We start from the raw sequence: 23,130 nt of genomic DNA on the forward strand, positions 1-23,130 counted from the left end.
TTATAGGGGACATTACCAATGGGAGCACTACTGCTGGGGGCATTAACACTGTGGGCATTACCAATGGGAGCATTACCACTGCGGGCACTACTAAGGAGGGCACTACTAAGGAGGGCATCACTTGGGGGTCCATTGTGTAAGGGGCACCACTGCTGTGGGCATTGTTTAAGGGGCACTACTACTGTGGGCCTTGTGTATAAGGGGCACTAATTTGGGCATCATGTAAAAGGGGCTCCACTGTGTGTCATAACATGAGTAAGGGACCACTGTGCGTAATTTGAATTGGGGATAATGTATTATAAAGAGAATTACTGTGTGTGGCGCAATGTATTATACAGGGCATTACTGTGTGTGGCATAATGTGTTATACAGATTATTACTGTAAGTGGCATAATGTGTTATACAGGCCATTACTGCGTGTGGCATAATGTGTTATACAGGCCATTACTGCGTGTGGCATAATGTGTTATACAGGCCATTACTGCGTGTGGCATAATGTGTTATAAAGGGCATTACTGTGTAAGACATACTGTGTAAGGCGCATTACTGCACACGACAATTATTCGTAAGTGCTGGGCATGCCCCACAGTGTGATGAATCGGGGGTGTTCCGCAAGGACACGCCCCCTTTCCGGAAGCGCGCACGCAGAGGAACGCCATCTAAAAAAGGTTATTTCTTTATTATTAGTATTTTTTGGGGGGGGCGCGACTGGGAACTTTCGCCCAGAGCTCCATAATGTCTAGAACCGGCCCTGGCACACTGAGATGGTCCGTAGTATGGGCATGTTAGGGTAGTGTCACAGGCGTGTCGGTGAAAGTGGTTGAGCACATAGATGCTTAATTGCTCACATGGGACATACCTGGACAGAGAAACTGCAGCTGCAAGTTTCAATGGTGCGACCATTGGTGGCAACTAAGGATGCACCAATCGGTATTACTGCATGTACAGACAGTGGGTCCATGGATGTACACAAAGAAGGACATTGTAGCGGCATTTGCATAAAGTCACCATATGCCTCATTCTTTTGTTTGGTTAACAAAAACTGTGTTACTGCTTCACTTAGGACAGGGGTGGGGAACCTTTCTTTCTGCCGAGGGCCATTTTGATATACATAACATTATTCGTAGGCCTGGTGCAGCTGATGCTCCAGGGCAGCAGTGTGACCATCTGAAGTGTCCTAAGGACGCTCCAGGCTGCACTGTTACATAGATTCTGGCTGCAGGGTGCCATTCTAGGCACCTGCTAGTCAGATGAGGCTAGCAGAAAAACAGCCAGACCACATGATTCCAGGGGCCTTATACGGCCCCCAGGCCTGAGGTTCCCCATCCCAGACTTAGGAAAACTAATAGTCTATTAAAAATAAACACAAAATAGGAGCATGCTGTGAGTGTATCTTTTTCTTAAAAGGCAGTGACAGAGCATTGATTTTGGCTCAAGTCCACCTCTGGTGAGAACTGTAGAATGAATCAAAAGCAGGAACCTTTGAATGAGTATACATTTTGCACACATATAAGCAATTAAAATTACAAAGCACAGCGTGACCCTCTTCAACAATGTCTTATGGTACCCAAAGCAGTGAAATGCCTCCTAGCACAGTGCAAGATTTTAAAGATTGTTGCTGGAAAAGTTTTATTTGTATAGATTTGTTATTTATTATGTTTTTTAATCTTGATCAAATACATTGTATAACTCATCTTACTCCATATATTGTATTCAGTTCCACTAGCCTTCTTTTCTAAGCCTCCTGGGCTGAGTTAATTTTAATTGTAATTTGTTTTAGTCATGTTTGCAATGCATAAAAATTATGGGAAAATCATATTCAGTATATACTGTATTGTATGTCACAAAAGTCATCGTTGATCAGCAAAAACCACACACACCAATGTTTAGCAATAGGCATCCCAGACAGAAGTCAGTGCCACAGTGAGCTTCATCTTAATTTCCCTGTTTCTTCAACTTAATGCCCCCAGCAAAATATATATATTAGGGGTGAGCGGGTTCGGATTACTGAAATCCGAACCCCCCCCCCCCGAGCCCCTCCGATCTGAGGCCGATCCGAGTCAGGGTCGACTTTTCCCGCCTGACTCGGATCTGAAATCGAGGCAAAACGTCATCATCCCGCCTTCCGGGTCTCGCGGGTTTTGGATTCTATATAAGTTACCCGCGTCGGCACCATTTTCTCACTCGGCTGTGAACAGTGAAGAGGGAGGGTGGGAGTTAGGGCTGGCTGGGCTGTGTAGTGTAGTGCAGTGTAGTGTTGTGTTGTGTTGTGCTGTGCTGCTGTTGTCCATAGGGGCTGTGTCCACTCCTCCAAAGTCCATAGGGACTGGCTGTGTTGTGCTGTGCTGCTGTTGTCCATAGGGGCTGTGTCCACTCCTCCAAAGTCCATAGGGGCTGGCTGGGCTGTGTTGTGCAGTCAGTTGTCCATAGGGGCTGTGTCCACTCCAAAGTCCTGTGCAGTGTCCCAGTCCTAAAGGGGTGCTGTAGTGTTATCCAGGGGTGCTCTGTCCATCAGGGGTGCTCCCCGCAAGTGGAAAAAAAATATTTTTCTTTTCTGTGTTTGTGAATTGTGTGCACTGTGGCTGCACATGCATCAACACAGGAGCAGCGCCATGCGTGCGCCTGTGTTCCATAAGTAAAGGGTCGGCTGGCTTGTCCGTTAAAGGGTGCTGTAACCCCCAAAGTGCACTCCAAACAAAATAAAAAAATATTTTCTGTGTTTGTGAATTGTGTGCACTGTGGCTGCACATGCATCAACACAGGAGCAGCCCCATGCGTGCGCCTGTGTTCCATAAGTAAAGGGTCGGCTGGCTTGTCCGTTAAAGGGTGCTGTAACCCCCAAAGTGCACTCCAAACAAAATAAAAATATATTTTCTGTGTTTGTGAATTGTGTGCACTGTGGCTGCACATGCATCAACAAAGGAGCAGCGCCAAGCATGCGCCTGTGTCCCATAAGTCTGTTAAAGGGTGGTGTAACCCCCAAAGTGCACTCCACAAAAAACAAACAATTCTTTTTTTTCTGTGTTTGTGTGCGAAATCTATGCGCAGTAGCCGCACGTGCATCAACACAGCAGCAGCGCCAAGCGTGCGCCTGTGTCATAAGTCAAAGGCCAGTTTGGACATCTGGTCCGGACTGAAGAACGTGACAACAATTTCTGACATGTCTACTGTCACTGCATATGATACTGTCACCACTGACAGAATGGTGGAGGAATTATTTTCTGTGTTTGTGAATTGTGTGCACTGTGGCTGCACGTGCATCAACAAAGGATCAGCGCCAAGCGTGCTATAAGTAAAGGGCCGGCTGGCTTTTTTCGTTAAAGGGTGCTTGTAACCCCCAAAGTGCACTCCAAAAAAAATAAAAAAATCTTATTTTTTTTCTGTGTTTGTGAATTGTGTGGGCTGTAGCCGCACCTGCATCCTCAAAGCAGCAGTGACAAGCGTGCGTCTGTCTGTTAAAGGATTACATCGGTGACAGCATCCAAGTAGGCATGTCAGACAGTCCGTACCTGTACTGGCAGGAAAAAGAGGCAATTTGGAGGCCCCTGTACAAACTGGCTCTATTTTACCTGAGTTGCCCCCCCTCCAGTGTGTACTCCGAAAGAGTGTTTAGTGCAGCCGGGAACCTTGTCAGCGAAAGGTGTAGGAGGTTGCTTCCACAAAATGTGGAGAAGATGATGGTGGTGGTGGATTCCAGCGGGGACAAATTAATACTCTGTGAGGATGAGGATGTACACAACACTGAAGAGGGTGAGGAATCGGTGAATGAGGAGGATGAGGACGACATCTTGCCTCCGTAGAGCCAGTTTGTGCAGGGACAGATTAATTGCCAGCTTGTTTTGTGGGGGCCCAAACGAACCAATCATTTCAGCCACAGTCGTGTGGCAGACCCTGGCGCTGAAATGATTGGTTTGTTAAAGTGTGCATGTCCTGTTTATACAACATAAGGGTGGGTGGGAGGGCCCAAGGACAATTCCATCTTGCATCTCTTTTTTTTCTTTGCATTATGTATTGTTTGGGGCCTAGTTTTTCAAACTGCCATCCTGTCTTCCACTGCAGTGTCACTCCTAGATGGGCCATATGTTTGTGCCGCCCACTCGTGTTGCTTATGCTGGCCATACACGCTACAATTATCGGGACGATCTGCCCGATATCATCGAATCACCGTGATAATTGTAGCGTGTGGGGGGTAACCGAAGGTTAAATATTGCTCGGTCGGGCATGCTGGATTGTCCAGCATGCACGTCCGATGCAATATTTCCCAGTAAACTGTCGGCCGCATCGGGCAGTGTATGCCCAGCGCAGCCGACAGACAGACATTTCCTGTGTTCCTTCCTACGGAAGGAACAGGGAAATGTCTCCTCCCCCAGGGGCGGAGCGCAGATGTCGGGCTGATACACACTCACAGTGTATGCCGGCGACATCTGCGGCTGGCAGGCTGCCAGATAAAATGTCTGTCGGTCTGACAGACATTTTATCTGGCAGTGTATGCCCAGCATTAGCATAGCCATCCAGCTACCTCGGTGCAACCTTTTGGACATAAAAACACTATTGTGAGGTGTGAGGTGTTCAGAATAGACTGGAAATTAAGGTTATTGAGGTTAATAATAGCATAGGAGCAGAAAACCCCACAACTTCTGTGATTTTAGCTGTTTTGATGCTTTTTTAAAACAAAATACAGATCCAAAACACAAAACCCAGAACCCAAAACACGGAAAGGTGGTTTTGGCAAAACCAATCCAGATCCAAAACACGAAGAAAGATCCAGATCCAAAATCAAAACACGAAAAGTGGCCGGTGCACACCCCCCCAATATATATATATATATATATATATATATATATATATATGTACACACAAAATGAACCCTTATATCACGCGTACACTGGTTCAGCTGCACCAGTCAGGTGGTCCTCTGCTAGTAGAGGACCTAAAAATTGAAATTGAAGAGAAGGGGTACCTTTGGTGCGCTTCAACTTTGAGTAATAACTGAATAGAAGAAATTTCTACCACTTAAGGGGATTTATTGCAATATTAGCTGTTCCTCAAACACAACCTTCTAGTTAGTCTTCAAATCACCATAAGTTTATGTTTTGGATATTATTCATAAAATAAAAGCCCTATGGTAGCCCATAATTCTTATACCTGAATATTTTATTATTGGTATATCAACAGAGATATAAATATAAACAATTTACAATACAAATAAATACATAAATAGCATAAAACAACTTTTAATAAACCTGCCCCAGTACAGAAGGATATATGTTATCTGATAGATGTTTAAGTAGCCATAATATTCCTCCTCATTTTCATTCATTAGGATTAAGTTCTCATCCTCAGCAAATATGGATTTACATTTGTGTGATATTTTTGATCTATCCCTAAACATTGTGTTTTGCTGCGATTGGGTGTAACTAGCAAAATACAATAGATACAAAATGAACCCTTATATCGCGAGTACACTGGTTCAGCTGCACCAATTAGGTAGACCTCTGCTAGTAGAGAACCTTCTAGTTAGTAGGGTCATCGCTTTTAAAACCGGCACCTACCACATAAGAGGTCCACCTAAGAGCTCACACCTGTAAAGGTGTAGGTGGCAGATAACATCTATCTAAATACGCGGGTCGTCTTTCCCACATACATAAGCCCACAGGGGCATCTAATGAAGTAGACTACAAATTTGCTCAAGCAGGTGAGGGGATATTTGATCTGAAATCTTCTACCCATTTGTGGGTGTGCAAAAGAGTCTCCTGTTTCTAAGGAACTACAGGTAATGTAGCCGATATGTAAAATATATATAGTATTATATCAAAAAATCGAAAATACAATCATGATCACAGCCATTATTTAATCTTTACCATCACAACTTAGGATTTGTCCTCTATTAGTGAAATTTTTGCTGGGAATTGATAGTTCCTATCAAAAATTGTCCAGAATTATGCGAAAGCTGTTTATCTGTCCAGAATTATGTGAAGTCGCTTAGATCCACTATGCAACGAGCTGTACTTGGTTTTGAAATAATCTCAGAGTATGTACTATGGGCATATCTATAATGGGTGCAGAGCGTGCGGTGCACACAGACCCCCGGATCCAGGGGGGCCCCGCTCTTTACACCCTGTACCCATGTTATCTAAAACTTACCTCTCCGAGGTCCCACGTCGGATCTCTTAGCGCTGCTCAAAATGCAGGAAAATGGCCACCGCAGCCATTTTTCCTCCTTTTTGCACATACGCTGTAAGGAAATAGCCGGGAAAATGGTGGGCGCACCATTTCCACAGTGATCTGCGCATGCACAGTAGACTCTGGGCATACTCTAGTGCCCAGAGTCTACTGATTCTGCGGTGGCCAGCCAGCCACGTCAATTGACTGCTGGCCACCGGGGTGAGAGGAGGGGGCACGTGACAGGGGTTGCACACTCCTCTCCCCCTCCTCTCTAAAGATGCCCCTCATCTGTATATACAGTATGAATAAAGGCTGTAAATCCTTTTGTAATCCACCACTCAGATAAAGTCACAATGGTCTCACTCCTTTCTCCATGAGAAATTGCTGTGACCATGATTCCTGATTGACTGAACTTCATGGACACATTGCCAATCTAATGTCCACTAGTCAGTCCCTAATTAAAAATCAGTGATCATTAGAATAGTGTGTGATCACTGCTAATTAACCACATCCACATTCAATGCAGGATGCACCATATGCATATTTATCAAGTCAATGCAGCATTCTTTAGCTTCCATGGGACATGGGAGCAAAAGACCCACCAGAGTGCCTCTGTTAACATTATGACACTGGACACAGCATCTCACCTGGGCTCGTGACATCACTAATTGCATCCTGGAGGACTGGCACCATGTGGCGTGGTTCGATGAGTCATGGATCCTGCTGTTTTGGACTGGTGGTTGGGTTCGAGTGTGGCACAGACACCATAAGGCCTTAGACACCAGTTGTCAACAATGCACCATGCAGGCTGATGGTGGTTCCATAATGGTGTGGGGTGAGTCCATGTGGCATGGGTTAGGTCCACTGGCCCACAGGAACATGTCATTGACTGGTAACAGCTACGTTGCATTGCTGGATGACCATTTGCAGAACTTCATGGATTTCATGTAACTCCACAATGATGGAATATTTCAGCAGGCTAAATTCCAACTAATAGAGTTCCCACCACGTTCGCAGATCATGAACCCAATTGAGCATTTATGGGAAGTGGTGGAGAGGTCCATTCGCTCCCAAGATCCTGCACTTACAAATATCAGAGAGGGAGCTGAGGGAAGCTATACTGATGACATGTGTCAACATCTCTCCAGAGATCTTCCATTCACTTGTGGAATTGATGCCACCATGAGATGCTGCACTTTGCCGGGATAGAAGGAGGGTCCTACATGATAGTATGCATCTATGCCATGACTTTGGCACTTCAGTGTACAAGCCTAATGCTGTTAAGTACCAAAACCCAAGTTGGAAATAAATAACTAAGGTATATCCTAAAATAGTCAAATCCTGTTAGATATTGTTCTTTTGTCCTTAAAGGTTAGGATAATTTTCAGTCACTGGGTTTTGATATCGCCCATTCAGACCTTTGATATTCTTCTAAAAAAGTAAATGAGGATCTGGATGGGGGTGAGGCTCAGTCCTGTCGACTCTGTTTCAGGAGAGCTGTATTCGGATGGATGTTCCACTTAAAAATCCTACCGTTCATGAAGTTACATTTGCGTCTAATTGAATGGATGTGTTTATAAATCTGTATTTCTTAACATACACAAAATACAAATGTATGACATCTATCATGGCGAGAGCTGCTACTAGAAATCATAGGGTCCAGTGAAAGTAAAAAAGTCAGGGCCCCTCACCTCCTCGATTCCCTCCAGCCCGCATGAAAACATGAAATATATGTGTTTGTATGTCTGTGGATAGATAGATATATATTTTTATATATATATATATATATATATATATATATATGGTAAACACATACACTTATTGAAAGATTAAATAAAAAATATTAAAATGGAACAACTAATTTTTTATTTGTTATTGATTTAATAACAGAAAATGCGGAGGAGGCACAGACTGGAATGGTAAAGAGGACAATGGGACAGTCTGTATGGAAAAGATGGGCAATGTCATACATGGGAAACTTTTGGGTACCCCTGTGCACCTTAGCTGCTGTCTGATCTCACATTTTCATGGTCCATTTACAGCATAGATAAAATCTAGTGTGCAGAACACATTATGGCTGGCAATGGGAGCAGAGGGATGAAAGGAATAGAGGAGGAAAGCTGGTGTCGGAGAAACTGCAGAAGCAGAGCTGAAGAAGTAAAGCTTATCAGGTGGGGAGCCTCAAAGGGGGGCCTACCTGAGAGAGGGGGCTCAGCGCTCTTACTTTCTTAAGTCTAACTATGGGTCTCATAGAACATGGCGGGTTCTGCACATGCGCAAAAAAGCACATGTAGAAGGCCGCGCCTCCTTGGAGAGCCGCTCGGTCCTAGTGGCTACTAGCAGTAAACAGAGGCAGTGCATAGAGCACCTCTCATCGCTGCAGGCCCCACTATGAGCCCAGGCCCAGTACCAGGGCCGTAACTAGAGTAGTGCGACCAGTGCCATGGCACAGGGCACCGCAGGGGGCACTGTTTGGGATTGTCAATTTTCCTGTTTATTATCATTCTCACTTGTAGCTTCCTCTTCTTCTATCCCCAGCATCTCCTGGCCTCCCCTATCTCTTCCCTGGACTTTTCCCATGTACAGGTGCTCTACAGTATCTTAGTTCTCTATTTAAAAATGGGGGAGGCGCCAATGCTCTCTCTGGCACAGGGCATCAAAATGTCTAGTTATGGCTCTGCCCAGTACATTAGTACAGGCTGTACCCCCCTGATGATGGCCCTGGTCACAGCTAATATAATTGGTCAGCTGAAATCTACATAATCAAAAACACAGATTTAAAAAAAAAAAAAAAAGATGAAACATTTGGAAATCATATGTATGAATGACAGTAAAATAACAGCTCAAACAATATACAGAAAAAAAAGTTTGAGACAGCCAGGATAACACAATATGGCTAATTAATAATTTAAATAAATATGTAAAATAAAACATTTTTTATAAAGGTTGCTTTGTATGTTTATTATTTTCTGGTCATCATGATTCTCTTTCTCCTTGTGGTAAGTTTACTCATAGGACCCGTCAGAAGATATTTCTATAGAGCTACAATATTTTTTTTTATACTCTACATATAGATCGTTTGAGCATGACTGGGGAAAAACCAAGCAAGGAAAAGGTGCTCTGATTTCTTCCTAGAAGAGAAATGATCTATGTAGATAACATACAGTGTAGGAGTTTATATGATGAGACTACAATAGCTGTACGTGTTGCACAACAGTTCCTGCAACACAGAAAACCTTCAGAGACAGAAAACGATGGAACCACAAGATCTTGCTGACCGTGAGCTGCGTGCCATCAAAAAACGACTGTGCTATATCAGCAGCACTGCCTGTGCGCTTTGTCTAGTTTGTACAGCTGCCACACTGGTGCTTTTTATCACCCACCGAACGGTAAGAATGCTAAGATCAGTTTGCATAAATACTATGTAGTAAACTTTGTATTTGTAAAGCATAATACAAATAACTTACTACTTATAGCAAAGATTAAATGTTATTTTTGTTTTTAGTAGACATTAATTTTACGACCACAAGATTTTTTTTAGACTTTTTTTTATTTTAATGAATTTATATGAAAAATGTATACATTTAATTTTAAATTCTTATGTATTACATCACTTGAAGTGTATTTTAGTCTATTGAGATGACTTTCATAGCTAAAGGATAAACTAAAATAATTAAAGATGTGCGCTGACACCCCAGTGTTTTAATTTTGGTTTTGGATCCGGATTCTTCTTCATATTTTGGTTTGGGATCTGTTTTTTTTTTATTTTAAATTATAAACAGTTTTTAAAAACAGCTAAAGTCATGTAATTTTTGCAATCCAAAAGCCAAAATTCAGATTCAAAATCTGAATTTCAAACCACGGGAAGATCAGAACCGAGACTCTGATTGATCTGGCTCTCTTCAGGAGATCAGAACCATGACTCGGATCTTTCTGGATTCACTAAATTCAGTTGGATTTGGATTTCTGGAGAACTGAACTGCACATCTCTAAAATAATATATTTCTTATGAAATAACCTATTTTGGTTTATTATATAGTGCAAAAATTTTAAAGATACCATTATTTTTTGCTAATTAGAACAAAGTAAAGCCACCTTAAAAGACATAAAAATCAAAGCACCTATCTAAAGTTGAGGAGGTGACAAGAAACATAGCTTTTGGAAGATTAAGTTAAGAATATTTAAATCACAATTTTGCAATGATTGCAAAATAATGTTTTTCTTCCAAAACATAAGGTTTGTTGATATTAGTTGTAGTTCAGATGGTTTAATAGTTTGGCTATGTTTAGTATATCAATGTCAAAATTAATTATTACATTGTGAATCCAAGAACAAATATATAATTGGGGCACTATGAAACTAAATTCTTTGATTATTTAAATTATTTCTGAAACCAAACCGGCCATTGTTTGTATATGTTCAAAAACTAGTCAAAAGGTGCTCAAGTTAATAGTATAATAGCACGTGATCTCTTATAGCAATACACTTAAAGTTAAGGGAACTGGACAAGTATTTAAATAGATTATGTTGGTTAAAAAAAATACTTTTTTCTTAGTAGATTTGATTTTTTTCATTGAGCTGTTTAGTAGTCTGCTGTGTACAAAAGCACAAGACTTCCTTTTTGCAAATGCAAATTAGTTCTCAAATAATGGAGATGTGGAAAGTGAAATTGTATCTCAATATTAAAACCATGCATGTCATTTTACACTACATACAGTATAAGAAAAACCTCTGAAGGCTAATGGAATAAGTAAGAAAATAATGAAAAACTATAACGGAGTGAATAAAAATTGGAAATGCTATCAACGTATAGAGTAGGGATGTTCAGGCTCGGATAGGTTTGAATTTGCACGCCGAGTTTGGATTTTTCCCTCCAAAAAACGGGACTCAGAAAAAGGCAAAATGAAAGAGTATGATCAAGTTTGTCCATGCAAGATGACGTTTTGCCTCTTTCTGAGTCCCGTTGTTGGAGGGAAAAATCCGAACTGTGCATGCAAATTCAAACCTATCCAAGCCTGCACATCCCTAGTATAGAGTGAGAACAATAATATACAGGAAAGGTAAATCACAGAGTACTGTACTGTATATATGGTGTGCACTTTTTCAGAGTTATCAAATATCATACTTACCTACTCTCCCAGGATGTTCTTGAGATGCCTACATTTCTCCCACAGTCTGGGGTAGATAGGATTAACGGCAAATCACATCATAAACACCCACGGTGCCTACAGCTTGATCACAAATCAGTCTAAGCCCAGGACAGCAAATATATTACTATTCTCTATCCCTCACATCAGTATCTGCATTCAGGCCCTCTCATCTGCCATCCACTGCTATTGCACACAGACAGATAGCAGAGGAAGGGGAACCCTATGATACCAGACTTACCTTCAGCTACCTAATAAACTCTCTGCTATACAGTATTTATTACAATTGTCATCAGTTTAGATGCCACACACAATCAATGTGATCATTGCAATTATGTTATTTTGCACCTAAGTAGACATTAACAGGTGTGATGCAATACATACAAATTGGTTTCATGAAGTGATAGAGATAACCACTTATGACTATGTAAGTGACTAATTTTTTGTGAGAAGTGGTATTAATTTGAAACATAACTTTCTTTTCACTGTATTTATTGTGATCCTGCTGTGATTGTTAGTGATAAAAACATTATTGATAATATTGTGATCAGATTCTGAACGGAAATTATATGTGCGAATGAATAATAATATTGTATGCATATCATATGCTGAATTATATTTTATAAATTGTGCTCAATTCTTCAAAGGGAGATGTCCTGAATAATACTGTATTGATCGAGTTCACTGGTTAATATATTCATCACTATTTGACTACAGTAATATAGCTGTGTGAATATACACATGAATTGTTAGCACTCTTGCTTTGTCTTTGACTACTTTTTGTTGTTCAACTGTGATTTTTAATAAGAATTAATAAATAATATTTTATATCATTATCCTATACTGTATATAAGATTCATTGGTTTGCTTGTTTGCTTAACTTGGGTAAAATTGTTGGGAAAAAGGAATCTTGGATAAGACTTAATGCACAGGATCTATTTAAAAAATAGGATAGATGTAATAATTAGGTGTAATGTTAATGAACCAACAATAAAAGTGAATCACTGGAGTAGCTCCTAAGAAAAATATGAAGGTGTTGGCGGTGCTCCCGGGAAAAAATATATTAATAATTAATATGGAGTTTTTGCACAGGCAAAAGAAAAAGAAAAAAGAACATTCCCTTTTTGGGGCACTCTTAGTATGTAAAAATATGATGTATTGACAGTAATAAAACGTAACATTTAATGATTAATTACTCTAAAGGATGAATTGCACATAAATCTCGTAATAACGGTAATATTATCAAACTGGTACTGATGAATAAATATTGTTACACATGTCTTATGATTGCTTTAATAGAGTAACAAAATAAAATCTCAATGATAATGTTGCATATTTCTCTCATAACCGTATCAATAAAGGTTGCAATATGAACAGGAAAAAGTTCTATCCAGAATGATACAGATAGATCAACATACCATACTCTTGCACATATCCCTTGTTGCATAAATAATGGGATAATATCTAGTGCCAATGTTGCAATTGTTAGCAGCAAAAGAGAAAAAAGTTATATAAATAGGATTTAAACAGCAATTAGATAATAATTTAATGCGTCTCCCTCTGGTAACTGCCGCAACAAATATAAGGAAACAAGCCAACCAAAATTTGATTGTAATGATGTGACATAGGTAATTAAATTACAATATTAAACATCTCCCTTTGGTTGTGGTTATATAGGGGAGATCACCAATTCAGAAAACCTGTTAATCTAAATATGTACATCAATCTCAATAAACATAATTGAATTCAAACAGTGAAATAATATTCAATAATATTGCACAGAGAACCTCTTCTGATAAATGCAATATAAAATGTAGAAAATTCTTGAAATCAGAAAATCAATCATCAAAATAAGCAGGACTAAAAGAAAATTGATATAAAACACAGGATTTATATTAAGAATGAGTACTAGTAAGGCACACAAGATGTCTCCCACTTCTGCTGTTACATGCTGTGCTTGTTGCCAAATATTGAAGCAGTAATGAGAGAGTGGGGGACCGTTGCCTATAGAAAATGCAGTGTAGTGGTGGGTTGTTAAAGATCTAATTTGATGGGAGCTAGATGACCCCTGATGCCAGTAAGCATTGCAGAGGTTAAATGCGCCCAGATCAGTCAAATCACCACCTGGAAATAGATAGGTGAAGTTAGTAACCTGTGCATAAATCTACCTGCTTGTTAAGAAACCGGAATGAAAATCCCGTTAGCTGCCTGTCAGTTTGTGAAAGGGCTATGTGCAGCCTGTCATGCACGCTGTATGCTGCAATTGAAAGCTCACGTATCCTGCTGTAATCAGCAATAATGTGAGCAGCCTGTATCAGGTCAGCTGATCGAGTACAGGAAGGTATGAGGGATTAAATCCCGTTAGCTGCCTGTCGGAAATAATCAGCTAACAGCTGTAATCAGTATGTCCACATACAGCCTGTTATGCACCTTGCGTGCTATACAAAAATGCTCATGTATCCTGCAGAAGTCAGCGGTGATATAAGCAGCATATGTCAAATCAGCTGATCGGGTTCAGGGTGGAAAGGTATGAAGGGTTGACGCGTGTTTCGCCGATTAGGGCTTGTTCACAACGAGGCACATTATAACCATGGCCACAGTGTCCTGCTTAAAAGATGGCCCCAACCAATAAGAGATATCTTCAGAATGATTGGCATATAGTTTAGCCTATCATGGCACAATGCTCATTAGAGCCAAGTTCTAAAACTAGGCTGACTGATTGACATCTCAATCCCAGCTGATGCATTTTCTATAAAGTGAGTGCTACTCTATTTTCTCTATAATTGTCCAATCCGGAGACAAACAAAATGCAAATACAGTTATTATTATGATTCTGGTGCAGCATAATATTAGAAATATCCAAAATTAACATATTAGTAAAGAATCTATATTAAGGACCATAGTACCCTGCATGCAGGCAATCAGTACTAAAATATAGGGATAAGAATAGTATGCAATATCCTACTAAAAATATGTGAAATTGTGCTAATTACAAAGAGGAGAAAACACACATATATATATATATATATATATATATATACATACACACACTCATTATATATATATATATATATATATATATATATACGTACGTATACACAACCATATATGCATGTTCCTAACAAGTATGTGTTATTGTGGTGAAAAGAATGTAAAGTATGTATAAACTTATAAAAAGAGATGCAGCTAACTTGATTTTCATTTTGGTTCCTAAACAAGACGGTAGATTTATGCTCCGGTTACTAACTTCACCTATTTTCTGGTGGCGATTTGACTGATCTGGGCGCATTTAACCTCTGCAATGCTTACTGGCATCAGGGGTCACCTAACTCCCATCAAATTAGATCTTTAACAACCCACCACTACACTGCATTTTCTATAGGCACCGGTCCCCCACTCTCTCATTACTGCTTCAATATTTGGCAACAAGCACAGCATGTAACAGCAGAAGTGGGAGACATCTTGTGTGCCTTACTATTACTCATTCTTAATATAAATCCAGTGTTTTATATCAATTTTCTTTTAGTCCTGCTTATTTTGATGATTGATTTTCTGATTTCAAGAATTTTCTACATTTTATATTGCATTTATCAGAAGAGGTTCTCTGTGCAATATTATTGAATATTATTTCACTGTTTGAATTCAATTATGTTTATTGAGATTGATGTACATATTTAGATTAACAAGTTTTCTTGATACGGTTATGAGAGAAATATGCAACATTATCATTGAGATTTTATTTTGTTACTCTATTACCGCAGTCATAAGACATGTGTAACAATATTTATTCATCAGTACCAGTTTGATAATATTACCGTTATTACGAGGTTTATGTGCAATTCATCCTTGCCCTGTTATCTGAATACTGTCCAATATTTCAAACGCAGTGTTTAAACACATATATACTTTTTTCTTTGATCTCAGTCATTAGTGATCATCACATCATAGAGCTATAATTAGCACTACCAGAATAGATAGGAAGTACCCTTTTTTTTCAAGGGCAATACCCTCCTTTTTAGATCTTCGCCTACTTTGTGGTTTAATTGTTAAACCATTATTCTGTATATTTTTCATTGGCACCCCTGTGATAATATGATTATACTGTAGATCACGCCAAATACATATATATATATTTTTAGAGTAGGTAATCATTAAATGTTATGTTTTATTACTGTCAATACATCATATTTTTACATACTAAGAGTGCCCCAAAAGGGAATGTTCTTTTTTCTTTTGCCTGTGCAAAAACTCCATATTAATTGTGTGCTTAACTGTCTGTCTTGTTATTCATTTGGACACCCCTGCACTGATTGGGATGAAACCAACGAGAGGTGGTCCAGTTGGATCCTTGCCAGGTTTTAGGGGGGTTAGGGTCGCGGTCGGACCTCCCGTTGGTGTATGCTGGGCAGAACTTTGGCCAGTCTCGGACATGTCTTGGTCAGTAAATGCGACTATTAATGCAGTTGCACTAATTTTGGTGGCCATGTTCAGATGGGCAATTTTCACCTCCACAGAACTGGTGTAATGTTCGATAGCATCACCGATGTGCCATTGATGGTGCAATTAAAGCAGCTGATTAGCGCCAGAGCCAGTGGGCCTCACTGTATGATTTACATAGGATGCTGCATTAGCATAAAGACATAGCCGCATTGCGTAAAATGTCACAGTTGCAGCATTAGTGTCCACCTCTGATTCGGACCCAATGTGTCTTCAATACAAATATATCCCAAACTTTCTTGAATCACAGCGCCCTAGAGTCTAAGGGGCATATGTATCAAAGCTTGATGCGAGAGAAAATTGTGATATATATATCACCAACCAATCAGCTTCTAACTTACATTTTGCAGGCTGTGTTTAAGAAATGATAGTTTGGAGCTGATTGGTTGGTGATATATATTTCACAATTTTATCTCACACCAAGCTTTGATACATATTATTATTATTATTATTATTATTAGCATTTATTTATATGGCGCCACAAGTGTTCCGCAGCGCCTTACAAAGTACAAAAACAAATTGTATACAAGTGACTTACAGAACAATACAATACAGGACATGGATAATATACATTGCTACATTAGTGACCATATCACCCAGATAAGCAACAGAGCATAAGCAACCAAGTGTTAGGTGCCCTAGTGGTGAGTAAGAAGTAAATGACACTATAGTAAGGAGAAGCACAAGAGGGTAGATGGCCCTGCTTGTGAGAGCTTACATTCTAAAAAGGTGGGGGAAGACAAACTGGGTTGACACAGATGGGGTAGATGGGGATGAATGAGCATGTAGCAAGGAGTTAGAATGATAGCTGGAAGGCTTTGATGAAGTAGTGGGTCTTGAGAGCCCGTTTGAAGGATTGCAAACAGGTGGAGAGTCTGATGCGGAGTGGGAGAGAGTTCCAGAGGTGGGGAGCAGTGCGGGCAAAATCTTGGAGGCGGGAGTGGGAGGAAGTAATCAGCTGGCATGAAAGGCGGCGTGCATTAGTTGAGCGAAGAGGGCGGAGAGGAGCGTGAAGGGAGATGAGATCAGAGATGTATATGGGAGAAGATTGGGTGAGGGCTTTGTGAGCGAGCGTGAGAACCTTAAATTGGACTCTGAAAGGGAAGGGGAGCCAGTGTAGGGCTTGTAGGAGAGGGGAGGCAGATACAGAATGTTTGGAGAGGAAGATAAGCCGTGCAGCAGCATTGAGGACAGACTGGAGAGGAGAGAGATGGGATTTGGGGAGGCCAGATAGGAGGAGGTTACAATAGTCCAATCTGGAGATGACCAGTGAGTGTATGAGGGTTTTAGTAGCATCCTGGGTGAGATAGGGTCTGATCTTAGAAATATTTTTGAGATGGAAACGACAGGACTGTGAAAGGTTCTGGATATGTGGTTTGAAGGAGAGTGATGAGTCCAGGATAACTCCAAGACAGCGCACCTTGGGACTAGATGAGATAGTTATTCCATCAATTGATAAAGAAATAGTGGGAAGTGAGGTGATGTGGGAGGGTGGGAAGATGATTAGCTCTGTCTTAGACATATTAAGTTTAAGAAATCGCTGGGACATCCAGGAAGAGACAGCAGAGAGACAGTTGGAGATACGAGTCAGAAGAGAGGGGGAGAGATCAGGGGAGGAAATGTAGATTTGAGTATCATCAGCATAGAGATGATAATGGAGGTCAAAAGAGCTGATGAGTTCACCTAGAGAGGAAGTATAGAGGGAGAATAGGAGAGGACCAAGAATAGAACCTTGGGGAACACCTACTGTAAGAGGCTGTGGAGGGGAAGAGGAGTCATGAGAGTAAACTGAAAAAGATCGGTCAGAGAGGTAGGATGACAGCCAGGAGAGGGCAGTTTCACGTAGACCAAGGGAGTGAAGGATATTCAGCAGGAGAGGGTGGTCCACAGTGTCAAAAGCAGCAGAGAGATCAAGGAGAATGAGAAGAGAGTAGTGGCCTTGGGATTTGGCAGCAAGGAGGTCATTGCTGACTTTTGTGAGGGCAGTTTCAGTGGAGTGGAGAGAACGGAAGCCAGACTGAAAAGGGTCAAGGAGGGAGTGGGAGGAAAGAAAAGTGGTAAGGCGGTTGTAGACAATCCGCTCAAGGAGTTTGGAGGCAAAGGGGAGGAGAGAGATGGGACGGTAGTTAGAAAGAAGGTTAGGATCAAGGGTAGGTTTTTTAAGAATGGGGGAGACAAGGGCATTTTTGAATGCAGAAGGAACAGTGCCTGATGAGAGGGAGAGGTTAATGAGGTGGGCAAGATGGGAGCAGGCTGAGAGAGAGAGGAAGCGGAGGAGGCGGGAGGGGATGGGATCAAGGGGGGAGGTGGAAGGGGGGGAGGACCGGATGAGGGCCATGACTTCCTCTCCAGATACAGGGGAGAAGGATGTTAGAGTTGGTAAAGTTGATGGGGAGGGGTGACTAGGGAAAGGAGGAGGTGGAGAGCTGGGGGACTGATTGGATATGATGTCCTGACGTATGGAATCAATTTTAGATGTAAAGTAGGTAGCAAAGTCAAGGGTAGTGAGCAAGGAGGGGAGACGAGGAGGGGGTGGGCGAAGGAGGGATTTGAAAGTAGTGAAGAGACGCTGGGGATTAGAGGACTGAGAGGAGATGAGGTTCTTAAAGTATGACTGTTTAGAGAGGGAGAGCGCAGCACTATAGGATGAGAGCATAAATTTGAAATGGAGAAAATCTGCCTTAGAGCGTGATCTTCTCCACTGTCGCTCGGCAGTTCGAGAACACTTTTGCAGGTATCTGGTGCATTTGGAATGCCAGGGTTGAGGAGTAGATCTGCGAGTGTGAATAGTGATCGCTGGGGCAACAGAGTCCAGAGCAGAAGTAAGGGAGGCATTGTATAGGGAGGCGGCTTGTTCAGGGCAGGAGAGAGAGAGGATAGGGGAGAGAAGTGAGTCAAGCAGGGAAGAAAAGGAACCTGTGTCGATAGTGTCAATGTTACGCTTAGTAATGGAGGCTTTTGGAGGTAGAGGAGGGGAAGGAGAGAGGGACAGGTTAAAAGAGAGAAGGTGATGGTCAGAAAGAGGGAATGGGGAATTGAGGTGGTCAGAAATATCACAACGGTGTGTGAATACCAGATCAAGCACATGGCCACTCACATGGGAGGCTGAGGAGGTCCATTGGGAGAGACCAAGTGACGATGTGAGGGAGAGGAGTTTGGAGGCAGAGGATTCTGTGGGGATATCAATTGGAATATTGAAGTCACCTAGGATAATGGAGGGAAGGTCTGAAGAGAGAAAGTGAGGGAGCCAGGAAGCAAAGTTGTCAAGGAACTTGGAGGGAGGGCCAGGGGGACGGTAAATGACAGCTACTTGGAGGTGTACTGGGTGGAAGAGGCGTATAGCATGGACTTCAAATGAAGAGAATGTGAGGGATGGTTCAGAGGGAATGGGTTGGTATGAGTAACCAGGGGATAGAAGGACCCCAACACCACCACCATGGCGACCCCCAGGTCATGGGGTGTGGGAAAAGGTGAGGCCCCCAGAGGAGAGAGCTGCAGGAGAAGCGGTGTCAGAGGGTGAAATCCAGGTTTCAGTAATGGCTAGGAGATTCAGGGTGTTGGAGATGAAAAGGTCATGGGTTGGGACCAGTTTATTGCAGACTGACCTGGCATTCCAGAGGGCACAGGATAGAGGGACAGAGTTTGTTGGAGAGATTTGAATGAGATTATCAGGGTTGCTATAGCATGGGGGTGAGATTAATTTGGGGGACCGAGCTGAATAGAGTGTAGCGATGGTGCGGACTCCAGTGCTAGAAGGGGAGCCAGTAGAAGGTGGGCAGGAAGGGAAATTAATGATGTGTGGATGGATGTGGGGTACAGTGGCATGGAGAGGGGAGTGGGAGGAGGGATTAGCAGTGAGGTTGTAGGACCCCTGTGGAGTATAAGAGAATGAAAGTGGAGTAATGGAAGAAGATGGGGAGGAAGGTAAACAGAGGAGAGGAGATAAGGGGAAGAGGAAATGGAAGAGACAAGGGGGAAAGGATAAAGATGGAAGCAAGGGGCAGAACAAAAGATTAGGTAGACACTGAGTGAAGGTGGGATTTGAAGAAAACATGGTAATAGTAAGGATGATGTAAATAGGGGAAGAAAAGTTAAAAGTAGGAATGAAGACAGAGGAGGAGAGAGCCGATTTCCAGAAACGCAAGTAATAGTGCAGTGTGGGAAAAGAGTCTGTACTGCAAAAGTTTATTATTGAGTATAAAAAAAGTGGAGATTTGGTGGGAGCAGAAATTAAATAGTAAAATATACAGTGGTAGGAGCTAGATATAAGACTTAGAAAAAGAGCTAAGGTAAAAGTACATTATTATAGAGGAAAACTGACATAACACAGATAAGTATACATTAGGATTATATGTAAAGCACAGAGCCAGCAGCAATAGTAGCAAGGGAGGCACCAGGTTTATGCAGCCACCAGACAGGGAGTTCAATAATGAAAGACCTGGTTATGTGTCCACAGGAGCTAGTAGTATGGAGACTGTGAACTCACAATTGCTCATTCCACTTTGTCCAATTAATTAGGTTGTTGTTTGCAGTTTGGTGGGTTTCCTTCTGTTTCACTGCTGTTTAACGCTGATATAACGCCAATTAATCGATTTAAAAAGAAGTTGACACTTTTAAAATAGGACACTTCTAAAGATAGGGCACCCAGCCAAGGCTTAGTCCAGCCTTCTAATGAACCTTACATAGGAGACCTAGCATGTGAAACCACTAATTTCTAACTACCCCCAAAACACTCCCACTATTATTGCAAGCAATAAATTACCTTAAACAAACAAACAGAACATACCATTAAGCTAGCATCTGGGTCTATAGACCTTGCATTGAACTAAGAAAACACAAACATAAAACTATATTCTAAACCAACAACTACAGATACTATGCAGTGATATACTACTTAATTTAACATTACATCTAAGTTAATTGTTCAAAGCAGTAGTCCTTTACAAGTATCATGCAGCAAGAATATGCTGGGAGCAGTAGTCCTTTACCTAGTACAGCTCGGGCAGGGACAAACAATTATAATGCAGCAAGAATATGCCCCTAAGTATTTTTTCTTGGCACCCCAGGGCCATACATTTCTTATTGAGATAATTAGCAAAACATATCAAATTAAGGCCCCCATTTACTAACGAGTTTGATCACCAAAACGAGAGATACATTTCACTATGTATGATAAATGGTGCTCCAGCCAATCAGCTCCCAACTGTCATTTTTCTAACAGTTGACAGTTGGGAGCTGAATGGCTGGAGTACCAGAAAAGTACACTGAAATGTCTAGGTATTTAATATACATAACAGATTTGTGTACATATAATACATTAAAATAATCAATTTTGTTTAATGTGCTAGGATATTATAGGCACAGAGACAGTGATATACATTTGACTTGTATTGTTTATTTTTTTTTTTTTTTTCTGTATCCAGGGGAAACCCCTAAAAGGCATCAAAAGACTCCAATAGGTCTCTCCTATTGTATTATTAATAAATCAATACAATCTGGATGTACTAGTAACTGCAATAACAGTTACTTTCGGTGCCATGGAAGCTGGCCAAACTAAAGTAAAAAGATATTAATATACATAAACTATTGTAAAAAAAAGTGAGTTCCTCATTGCTTAAGTGCCCAGTTGCAAAACTTGTGCAATATAATAGGAAATAGTGCAATCCCTACTGAAAGTTAGAACTTATTTTAGAAATTAGCTGCATTTTTTTTATTTATTGTATGTATTTATATGGTCACAGAATAGCTATATCATTTATAGTATGCAGTGTATTATCATTTTTATAGAAAACTGTCCAGCAGACTGAACCACAGGAGTTTCACTCATCTCTGGAATATTGAAAGACAAAAAAACAAAATTCTATAGAAGAATACATATAGATACCAATGCTAGATGAAAAAAAAATATTCAATTTATATATTAACACCTTATGCAGGACGGTTGTATCAAAAAATGAATATTTTGACCTTTTTGATTCTAAAATCTCATATATGATTTTTAGTAACAAAATACAGTATAACCTCATTTATGATAGTACTAATCTTAATTATAACTGAGCCCCCAGCTCTGTCCCTGCACTGAATGGATGCCGCGTGCATGTGCGTGGCATCCATTCTTCTTCTCTGGGACCAGCAACGCTGCACAGCTGCGGCGGTGGAAGTGACCAACCACCCGCGGGACACTTCGTCCCGCAGGTGAAACAGCAGGGCAGTGCCTGAAAAACGAGACTGTCCCACTGAACTTGCCCCTGTTCGACTGCACTGGTCGAACATGCCTCGAGCCGGCCTTGCCAACATGCCCTTAAACTGTTTGTGACATGTCTGCGTTTTTGGTGGCACACCTTGTTATCTCCCTCAAAAGCCCTTAACTGTCAATTACTCTGCAAATAAAAAGTTGTTGCATGTGACTACAGCAATGGACTTAAACGCATACGTTGTATGATTCAAATGGCCGATAATTGCTCAACTGCAAAAACACTGGCATAGCGCACAACTCTAATCAGCCACTAAGTAGGTAATAGCAAACTAAGGACCCAATTCAGAGTTGTGTGCAAACCTGATGGTTTACGTACAACTCCAATGTTTAGCGAATTCCGCATGCACAGGATCTGTACTGCACATCTGTAGATTGGTGTCTACGATGACAGTCACAGTGCTGCCTAAGCCAGATATCCAATAGTCACGCAAGTGATCTTATGTTGCATCTCCGGACACAGTAGCAGATCACAGAAGCTGGTAGAAGGTGTCTATTTACACAAGATAGATGCCACAATATGTGGCTTTTGTATATTGTAGCAAAGCCACTGCATCAAGTCATTTCATTATTCAATTTGACTAGGGCTTAAATCCTGAGGAATCAACTTAATTGTAATTTTGGTTGTTTGTTTTTTAGCAATGCTTTCCACTTCTCTCATTTGCTTTTTATGGTTTAATTATCAATCATGTGTGGAGATTGTATATTCTCCCCGTGCATGCGTGGGTTTCCTATGGGTACTATATTTTCCTCCCACACTCCAAAAATGGTAGGTTAATAATTGGCTCCCTACAAAAATTAATGCTAGTGTATATGTGTGTGTGTGTGCATGTGATAGGGAACATAGATTTTTGTAAGCTCCACTGGGGCAAGGACTGATGTGAATGAAAAACATTTCTCTGTAAACCTCTCCCCTCCTCCCTCATAAATTTGCTTTGAAATCCAAAAATATAATTAAATTTACAAATGAATCAATGTTTCCTTCCTTTCCCTGCATTCAACTGCACACATACTCCATCTCCCTCTGGCCTGATCTAGTTCTTGATTAATGAAAACATTCTTGGTTTC

General features: G+C 41.1%; 1 protein-coding gene across 1 annotated transcript in view; it reads left to right on the top strand.

The window, feature by feature from the left end:
- The first annotated feature begins 9,419 nt into the window (after positions 1–9,419).
- TNFSF8 (TNF superfamily member 8) overlaps positions 9,420–23,130 on the top strand; it is an 80,727-nt gene continuing 67,016 nt past the window's right edge. Inside the window, exon 1 of the mRNA XM_088466414.1 lies at positions 9,420–9,554. Within this exon, the coding sequence (XP_088322540.1) occupies positions 9,420–9,554 (135 nt within the window). The remainder of the gene's footprint in view (positions 9,555–23,130) is intronic.

Source organism: Taudactylus pleione, unplaced genomic scaffold, assembly GCF_031769625.1.
Source record: "Taudactylus pleione unplaced genomic scaffold, aTauple2 ptg000009l, whole genome shotgun sequence".
Classification (NCBI taxonomy): Eukaryota; Metazoa; Chordata; class Amphibia; order Anura; family Myobatrachidae; genus Taudactylus; species Taudactylus pleione.